The sequence below is a fragment of the Apaloderma vittatum genome, unplaced genomic scaffold (genome assembly GCF_000703405.1).
Source record: "Apaloderma vittatum isolate BGI_N311 unplaced genomic scaffold, ASM70340v1 scaffold39908, whole genome shotgun sequence".
Classification (NCBI taxonomy): domain Eukaryota; kingdom Metazoa; phylum Chordata; class Aves; order Trogoniformes; family Trogonidae; genus Apaloderma; species Apaloderma vittatum.
Window position 1 is genome coordinate 15,560 of NW_009733122.1, and position 10,200 is coordinate 25,759.

The 10,200-nt window shown below is 41.0% G+C and overlaps 1 protein-coding gene across 1 annotated transcript in view; it reads right to left on the reverse strand.

Moving 5' to 3' along the window:
• Positions 1-3,403, reverse strand: part of LOC104278701 (PERQ amino acid-rich with GYF domain-containing protein 2-like) — an 18,532-nt gene extending 15,129 nt beyond the window's left edge. The window contains exons 1-5 of the mRNA XM_009875748.1: positions 3,178-3,403; positions 2,927-3,089; positions 2,648-2,848; positions 1,934-2,124; positions 1,124-1,283 (exon numbers count right to left, since the gene is read on the reverse strand). Of these exons, the coding sequence (XP_009874050.1) occupies positions 1,124-1,283; positions 1,934-2,124; positions 2,648-2,848; positions 2,927-3,089; positions 3,178-3,363 (901 nt within the window). The 5' untranslated portion in view covers positions 3,364-3,403. The remainder of the gene's footprint in view (positions 1-1,123; positions 1,284-1,933; positions 2,125-2,647; positions 2,849-2,926; positions 3,090-3,177) is intronic.
• Between the last annotated feature and the right edge of the window lie 6,797 nt (positions 3,404-10,200).

The following is a 10,200-nucleotide window of genomic DNA, read 5'->3' on the forward strand; positions in this document are numbered from 1 at the left end:
GAAGTATCTTTAAAAGGTCATTCCTCCCAGAGAATACAATACAAAAGGTATAAAAAAAAAAAATTATGTGGGAGTGTTTACTTCTGGAGGTCACATCCAAGGAAGTACTTATTCCAATTAAAAACAAGTTAGCTCATCACTCAGTAACAAACACCCAGCAGCAACTAGCGTACAGTGCAAAGCAGACCAAGCAAATAAAAAGACTTCTCAGTTAACATCCTTTAAACTTAAAGGGGTAAGAACAAAACCCTAAAGACCTGTAATACCTGCAGACAAGAGATTGGCACAGATCCCACAAATAACCCCACAAATCCTACCTAGAGCTCAGAGCTGAGGAAGTCATTCACACTAAACAGCATTAGCAACTACTACTTAGTGACGTACAGCAAGTAAGGAACTTGCTGCTTAATTGCATTTTGGGGAGGCAGCTAAGCAGCTGCTAAAATAGAGCCCAAAGACCTCCAAAAGAAAAGTACCTTCTGAGAGCAAAGATGCAAGTATCTATATGAAAGGCCTGTTCCAACTATTGTTGCAAGACAAAAAAAAGAAATATTGAGATTTCTCAAGCAAAAACTACAAGCAAGCAACAGTTAGTATTATATGAATGAAAAACACACTGGCTGCAAGTACAATTTAAATTGAGATGATGAGTGAGCACTGCCTTGTGAAAACTTGTTTTCTCTTTGCTCTAGACTCTAAACCAATCAGCCTTCCTTGAATACTCAATGTCTTCAGGCTGAGACTAGAAAACAGATTTCAATGTTTCTCGTAGATTCTTCAACGAGTTACTGAATGGTCACATTCTTGTTTTATTTCCACTCTTATCTGGAAATCTGAGTAACTATTGGCATGAAAACCACGTTTTAGTCTAACCTCAATTTACAGAAACATGAAGTGATGGGAAACTTTAGTTACAATAAAGTATAATTCTGAGATCAGGCATGCTGAGCTGATGGGGGTGGTGATGGGCAGAAGATCTATTTTCAAAACCTCATTCTCGAGTCGTAAATTCCCTGCACCGCTTTTGTAAAAACAAGCATCAATATCTGTTGGTGGTCATTTTGTGAAGAACTCTTAACAGTTCTGTGAAACAAAAGAGGAAGTGTAAAGGGCACAGACCTACCCTGAATTTCTCCTTGCGGATCTTTGTAGTACCACTTCTGCATGGCTTCATGGAACAATGGCATAGAGGAGCCCTTTGCTCTGTGCTCTTGAATTTTTGCTGCCAGTCTTTCATCATCAAGGGCACTGTCCTGCAGGTATGCCACCATCTTCTCAGCTTGCTGCAGGAGACAGCACGGAGTACAAGAGTTAGAAGTGTGCTTATGGATTTGAGAACAAGCACACTAAATACAACAACTTTGTACCACGCAGTGCTCATCAGCGTACCAGGAACTACAGGCAGCTCAAGAATTGGTGTAATTGCACCACAAGCCATGAGCTCAGTTTAGCACCTTGTCAGAAGCCTGAACAAGCACAGTTCATCTCTTTCAGTCCAGCTTGCCACGAATTTCCCTCAGTATCATGGTGAAAACTGAGCAGGTACACGAGCACTAGCCTGAAAAATGCTCTATATTCCCACGGTCACTGAACTTCCATGAACGCATTCTGCATTTCATTTACATATTTTTTATTTTTTTATACATACTGGGCATGCTGTGTTATGGTTCCTCAAGGCAAAAGTACACCTACTTGACAGTGTTCACAAGCACTTTAACACTGGGTATAGTACTCTTAATTCAGGAAAATACTACATAGGCCGGAATTATTCTCCAGTAAAATAATGGGAGGGAAGAAAAGCAGGTTTCAATATACATTGTGGAGTGTCAAGTTTCAGCTGCATTTCTCTTTTTATGAGCTTCAAGTATTTTTTGCATTCCACATTCCTCCAGTCTCACAACTGTCAACAACAAAGGAATCTGAGAAATTTTACCTGCTCTAGGTGTTTGAGGCCCTCTTCATCATCTGGGTCAGTAGGAATGTTGCCCATGCCTGGAGCAGCTGTGACAGGTGTCTGAACTGGCCGCAGAGCAGGATTTGAATTGGAAACAGGGGGAGAAAGGTGAGCAGGAGAAGCTGTGTCTGCAGAAATTTGTGGCAAAGGCTGAGAAACAGAAGCCAAATCTAAAGAAAAAAATGTTAAAATTAGTTCATTATCTTTAACATAAATGAAAATTACTTTTAAGGAGCTAGAGGAGAAAGCATTTGACAAAAAAATGTTCAAAATTAGCACAAAAGCAAAAGTATTTTCATATCTTCCTGTATGTCTGACTGCACACTGGTATGTGTTTACAGCACAGGCACCCAACCTAACTTCAAGGAACAGTTTAGTTCTGACAGTGCAGAGTTCAGAACATTCCAGCATCTCCTGCTCCCTGGCCACATACATTTGTCCAGAATGATCTGCTCTACCACAATAAGGCACATCCACAACTAGGTCATGGTTTCTCTAGACTACTTTGCAACTTCAAGTTCCAGTGCACTGAAAGCATTTGAGATGGCATATCCATCAAAACCAGTATTTACAGACCAGTTGGTGAATTCCAGCTTTTCATCACCACAATCCAGTCCTTTCCTCTTGGAAGAGGCCAAGACTAATCACAACAAGTAATGGAAACTTACTAAATTCATCTATCAAGTTTATTACCTTCTCCTCTGTTGGACATTTTGGCCGGCGGTGTATTCTCTGTTCGATTCTCTTTATCTTCTGTTTTTTCTGTTCTTTCTGGCACAGACTCCTCCTTCCTTTCGAAAAGGCTTGTCTGCAGTGGGTCTGGAGGCTGGGATTTTGGTGGGGTATCTGACCTGGCAGCTGGTGAAGATGTTTGGACTGTTTCTTCCACTGCTTCTGTAACATTGCACAGTTCTACGTAACCAAATTAACAGAAATTCTGCTCGGAATAGATGCATGAAAAGCCCTACTTACCTGCCACTACTCTATCTGTTTTCTCCCCCTCTTTCTTGGTGGTCTTTTCATGATCTTTGGCTTCTTCATTGTGGCTCCCTTCTGAGTCAGATCTTTCTTCCCCTTCCTCCACAGGTCGGAAGTCCATCTCCTGTTCCTCAGGGATTGGCTCCTTCTGCACCTTCTACAAAGTCAACACAATCACCCATAATCCACCTGACACAACAGTACATTTGCACGAAGTGAACAAGGGGCCCCAGACAGCTTTTCACCTTTAAAGAGAGAAAGGCTCCAGAGGAGTCAAATGTTCCCATTTCTTCTTCTGCGTCTTCTAAGCACCACTCAGGGAGACTGTCCCTGTCGTCATCCATGCTGCCACTCCCGCACCGTACTCGCCGATAACCCCGTTCATCATCTCGTTCCCGGAAATCAAATTCGAACCTCCGCCGTCGCTCCATGTGTTCTCGCCAGCCTGCAGAACGAGGGCCGTCTAAGGTGGGGGGAAAGTAACTTTACAAGACAGTCCCGGGGGCAGCACCGTCCTTGGAAGGGTGCAGGGGCGGGTGAAGACATGGCACAGAGAGACAGATATTCAGAAAGCCCCTACTGGCATCTTAAAGGAAAAGGGAACAAAAAGGAGTGTCTTACCATTAAGCAGGAGACTTTCCAATACTGTCCACTGTATATTCCCCACATTATGAGCATTAAAAAAAACACGTGAAGCTAAGAAAGCTGGGCTACATAATCTAAAACACACTGGGAGCAGGAAAATAAGACAAGTAACAATAGGTGCTCATTGAATTTACCATCCATCATTGACTTAAATTATTTTTTGGCATTTTTCAATATATAAGATTTTATAATTTCTTTTAGAAAATCTGCCAAAGTTATATCTTGACCAAACCACCAAAGCTTTTTTCCTCTTGTCCTCAGAAACGCTTTTGTGCATGTGTATGACAAGTGAACTGAGGACTGGTCAAGTATCTTTAAAAGGATTGTTAAGTCTCTTCAACGGTATTTTTTAGCCATGGAATACCAAACCTTTGAATGACAATAAGAAAAAGAAACCTTTCCAAATTCAAGTATAAACTCCATTTCACTTTTGTCTCTAAACTATTCAGAAGAAATCGTCAACCATCCAAGCTTAAAATCGTCTGACTGCAATAACGCTATTTAAACTGTGAAGAACTTGTTGCTAAGGAAAACACATTGAAAGTGAAAGGACTGTACACAGCTTTTCATTCAATAGATGCTCTCTTTACTAAAAAGGTGCAAACCAAAAAATTACAGCACCTTAAGTTTCTAATTCTTTTAGTGGTGCCTGTGTTCTTTTCCAGACCAAAAAAAAAAAAATATCTTTTTGGGTCTCAGAATTTGCACAATCAGTGCAGTCTCGTTTGCCAAATGGCTACCAAAAATATCACAGTAAAGAAGATAAACATTGTCCTCTGTTCTGTTTCCTTTATATGAATGAGGAATGTTGCCACATCAATCCCAGTTACCTAGGCATAAATATCACCCATGTGGAAATCCATCCTTGTCTCGCGAATATACAAAATGTAAAATAAAGTCCTTCTAGAAACGCTATGAACTTTAAGATTATGTTTTATCAAGGTAACACAAAAGATCAGACTTTAACAAGGCCTTCACTATACCACACATGCTTATTTGCAAATGCTTCCACTGTATTACTTTATCTATGCTTCTAGTTATGCCTTGGAAACAAACAAATATGTATGCAAAACCGTCAAATCAACGTTCTGAGGCAATCTTCTTAATGTCATTACAGAAAGACAGAAGCAAGCCTGAGCTTATTTCATCTTTTCTGCCTGCTTTTAAGCAGTTCTTGGTATCTCATGCCTGTTATGTCAACTCTTGTTCATCAGTAACTTCTCAGAAGATATGTAAGCAAAGATAAAGGCTCACTGAAGATGCTCCAATGGAGTAAGTAATCCAGAAGGCTCGAGTATGTTTTGGGCACTTCCAAGATCCAGCTGGACAGGGTGTGCTGGGCCATCTCACCTAGACCATGGTTTTGCCGGGAAAGGTAGGGCCCGATGATCCTTAAGGTCCCTCTCAACCTGGCATTCTCTGATTCCATGAAGTCACAACCATTCCACGCACTCTCTTCAGAGGAGGATGCCTGCATCACGCCCTGGGCACCACTGCCCACAGCACCCTGCTCAGGATGAGCAGGTTTCTAAAGGCCTTCTCTTCAAGCAATTCATACATATGGACATCTCACTAAAATGCTGTTTAATCATAGAAAAACAAAAGCATCTCTGGGAGCAAGCGGCAGCTTAGCAAGACATCACAGTCTACCTGACAGAACAGGCCTGACACCAGAATTCCACTGACGTGGCACCAGAAGCAGTGTTAAGTTTACTTCCCCGCTACTCATCAGAAATACCAACACACCAAAAATCAGGACTTCCTTTGGATTCGTAGCAATTTTTCCAAGGTTGAAGAACGAGGTTGTTGCCAACCAGACTGCATTTTGGAATAAAACCAGAGGCAGACATCTCGTCAGTACAAAGAGCAATATCTGAGTCAGGTTTCCCAATAAGTGAAAACACAGAGCTACGGCCTGAACCTGGCAATGCCATGTCCTACAAACAGACTGCCAGCTCTGCCCGTTTGCTACCCTGCAGCTCGCACACAGCTGAGCATCTCTTCTTCAGCTCTCTTTTGCGCAGAAGAAACTTTGATATTAAGAACTTTCTGTGCAGCCATAAACGGGCCATCCTGGAGACCAGGCAATGAGAAAAGCCTCGGCGATTTTTACACTGTTCACATCCCTAAGTCAGAGCACTGGCTCTTCACAGCACGATCCAGAAACATGATTTCTGAAGGTGAATTCAAAGCATTCTCTTAATTCCAGGTATCTTCAAAGTTCAAATTAAGAACTTGAAGGTATTTTGTTTACCATGCTCGCAAAGGTTTAGCTGCACAACCTCCTTTTATAGCCCACGTGTTTTCAGAGCTAGGTGGACAGGCAAAAAGAAGAGATGAGTGGAGCAGAAATAAGTCCTTGTATCTTAATAACAAAAAAAGTTTATAAAAGCACAGTTAGAATATAGTGAGTAACTCCACTGTGAAGTGCAGGTATCCAATCTTTAAAGCAAGCCAAAAGTAAAGAGAAATCTGAAATTCCTACCTTAAGTTTAACCAACAGCTGGGACACAAACAGAGCTTTAAATTCAGTCCTGTAGTATCATTAGCCACCAGTTACATGATCAAGATTCCAAGTCAAAAGAAATAATTTTAAACTGAATTTACCGCTTTCAATTTGTGGTGACATTATAGGCAACAGGAAGGACTACTGGCTGTTTCAGGAAATCCAAATACACTTTAGTCTCAATTATTAAGAGCTATTTATCTCTTATAAATTATATTCTCTAATTCAGAAAAGAAATTTCCAGTGTACACTAAAATAATACTAAATAGTAAACAAAAGACAGAGGAATAGTACGCATTTTTTGGTATATATTGTATATGAACCTAATTTTTATTTTGATCAATTTTACAGCACGATTCTCAAACGCACTCTAGCTGCTTTCAGATTTTCAAGAAGCACAAAGCACAATGTCCTAAAAAATCAAGTCTACTTGAATCACAGCAATTGATTCTGAAAATGGAGTGATCTAATATGAATTTGAAAAGCCTTTCAAAGAAAGCAGCAACCAAAAAAAAAAAAATCTTTATATGAGATTTCAGACTAAAGGCTCTCTAATGATTTTCAGGAAAATTATTTTAACAGAGCTGCTTAAGTAAAGACACAAAAACATAAGAGAGAAATTTTAGATAAGAAAAGGTTATCCCTATTCCTTAAGGATGACTTGGTAACAAAAAACAAACCCAAAACTGTGTACATATAATTCACTAGTTTTGAGACCTTGCTATGCAAATTCAAAGGGAAATCGTCGTTTGAATGCAAGAACTGGAACAACAGAAAAAAGGGGCTTTTTAGGTAAGCAGTTATGATATCATTAAAAAAGATGGATACAAAAATAACAATCGATGTGAAATTATCCTTGAAACAGCCAGTGAATTTAAAGCTATAGTCACATTCACATTCTTCTTACAGTTAACCCAGTCTAAAGATCCTATTTCGTAACAGCAGCAGTACCACATTTACCCACAACAACCAACAAAACAACTTTTCCGTTGTACAAGCCCAGGAGAGATGTTTTCTCATCAGATTTCAAGTCCTAGTGCACAGATAGCAGTAGAAAAAAAATGGAGAAATCCTCATAAAATCTGACTGGAAAAACCTGGTGCAAAACCAGATAAGTTTACATGCTTCTGAATTACATAGTAGAAGGGAGAAAAAAAAACACATTAGGCTTGTCTATTTTAAGGAGAAGTCTGACCTATCTGCTCCTTCACTTTACTACCAACACTCAGAAGATCCGTCACTCCGTGTGAGGCACAGCCACGGGAGAGCAGAACATTTCAAAACACAGCACGGACACACGACTGATTCCTTCCGCTATGTCAAGGAGTAGCTACAATAAATCACACCACGGAATCTGGGAAACTATACTTAAGTGCACAAGATTGCTTCAGCAGAAGCAGTCCACCCTCCTGATCCTTAGTGCCCATTCGAAAAAAAAGGACAAAATGAACAGATTTAGGTCAGCCATCCTGTGGTAAACACAGCTGAAGGAGCAAGAGGAATTCAAAAGCTGGAAAAACAATGGTCTGTGGGAATCAAAGTACTCTTTGCTTAACAACAGAAGATAAAGTCCAGCCTGACAACTGCTACGTTCTTCTAAATGGTTCTCACCCAAATCAAAAAAAGAACACAAAAAATATCAAAAAACAACCAACCCCCCCTCCAAAAAAAACCCAAAACAAAACAAACCCCAAGCAGCATACAATCCAGGAGTATGCAGAGCCAAGTCAAAGCAAGGTCCAGCTAAACAAATGACGACAGTACTCTGAAGACATTTCTCTATTTTTAGCAGGACACACGATCAGTACTACTACCTAACAGCAGAATAAGTACAAAGAAGCAGTTTAAGCCATGCCAATTTGCGTTAATCTCATTGTTTAAAGCAAGAATGTGATTAAAACTGTTTTGATGGTCCCCTGGCTACTACCAACAGAATTCATATACAGGTCCGACCAAACCTGAGAGACTAGTAAAATACAGCTGCCAGCTCAGTCAATCTCCAAACTAGCAATTTCTTTACAGATTCACAGAAGTCTTCGACCAGGCTTTTTATGATACCTGCTAAAACTAACTTGTAAATGAAGTTAAGTTACCTGTCTACTACAACGAAAATACAAATAAGCAGTAATATTCTCTGTGATGGAAGGAAGGCGAATTTTCCAAACCTTCCTCAGAACATCTTCCAGAAAAAGTTCAAGACATGAATGAACTTCTGAACTGAAGGTCTATGCTTCCTTTTAAGCTAAAGCATGCAGGCTTGTACTTGCAAAACACTCTCCTCCCCAGTATTATGCTGCATCTGATCATCATGAGGTACAATTGTAGCTGGCTTGATGTCATCTGAACTATGTAACAAAGCAGCAGTGTCTAATGAACAATCGCGACCAAACACCGGGGAAAACAAAATTACGTTCTTCAAAATATGCCCCTTAGCCCTGCTCTAAATAGAAAACATCTGATAATAAATGTGGCCTTGAGCTCACTGCTAATTTTTAGTACAAGCTAGCCGTTGTTTGAGGGCAGAGTAATATGTGGCTGTAAGAGGGCTACAAACAGACCTAACAGTTGCTCGCAAGCATTTAGTACCAAAAGTCCTTTGGGATGCCAAAAAGGGTGATGGATCCATAATGAGAGCATGTGTGACGTCCTCTAACTGAAGAAAAGAAGTTGCCCACCTCAACCCCAGAAACGTCTCCTATTTCCTTTGCTTCCCTACGAAGATCACAGAATGACAGAATCATGGAATGCATTGGCTTGGAAGGGACCTTTAATGGCCATCTAGTCCAACCTCCTCGCAGTAAGCAGGGACACCTTCAAGTAGGCCAGGCTGCTTACAGCCCCATCAAGCCTGATCTTGAATGTCTCCAGAGATGGGGCCTCCATGATCTGTCCGGGCAGCCTGTTCCAGTGTTTCATTACCCTCATTATAAAAGGTTTCTTCTTTTTATATCCAGTCTACATCTACCCTCTCTTAGTTTAAAACCACTGCCCATTGACCTGTTGCAATAGACCTTGCTAAAAAGATTGCCCACCACCTTTCTTATAGGCTCCCTTTAAGTGCTGAAAGGCTGCAATACGGTTTCCCCGGAGCCTTCTCTTCTCTGGGAAGAACAACCCCAACTCTCTCAGCTTGCCCTCACAGAGGAGGTGCTCCAGCCCCCTGATCGTTTTTGTGGCCTCTTCTGGACCTGCTCCAAAAGGTCCAGGTCCTGCTTGTGCTGAGGGCTCCAGAGCCGGGCACAGAACTCCAGGGGAGGTCTCACCGGAGCCGAGGGGCAGAATCACCTCTCCATCTCCCGGCCACGCTTCTTTTGACGCAGCCCAGGATGTGACCGGCCGCCTGGGCTGCGAGTGCATGCTGTTGGCTCTTGAAGAGCCACAATCCTCCTTTGGTTCTCCAGAGGCATTCTGCAGCTAAAAGATACTCAAACACAAGATCCTACAACAGGTACAACTGGCTCGCAGGATCCTTTCAAAGTAGAATGGGGAAAAAAAAGTTTAACTATACTACTCAAAGCACCAAGTTCCACTTTACATTTCTCCTGCAATTCTAGCAACATAACGCTGGAAAGCAAGTGAAACAGGTTGACTTTGTCACACTAAGGAAGCAGAGAGTGATATTAAACACATGTCTGCAATTTAATGAGATAAGACATCCTGTAACTAACCACAGGATGCCCAGAGGAATATATTTTGAGGTTTTCCAAGGATGCCTATTGGCATTGCAAATACATTTAGAAAACTAGGAAGAGGCCAACAACCTGGATCACTGTGCAGCCTTAGATGTGCTACCTAACATGGTTAACTTTCTCCCTTCAGCATCACTAACATAAAGAAACAGTACTATAAAAAAAACCCCAAACAAACTAATTTTACCAGGCATATACATACCTGGAGCACAACACAAACAAGTGCACACTTGAACAATGTGTTCCCTTAAATATGTTAGGGTACTGAAGACATTAAAAATAAAAATAGTGCTAATTGTTTTGTGACCAAGAGCCTCATGTATGCCAAAACAGTATTTAATGACTAAAACCACATGAACCTTACTTACCTTTGTCCCAAATTTCATTCTGCCTCCTTTTCTTCTGCTTTCCCCACGCCCCAATTCCCC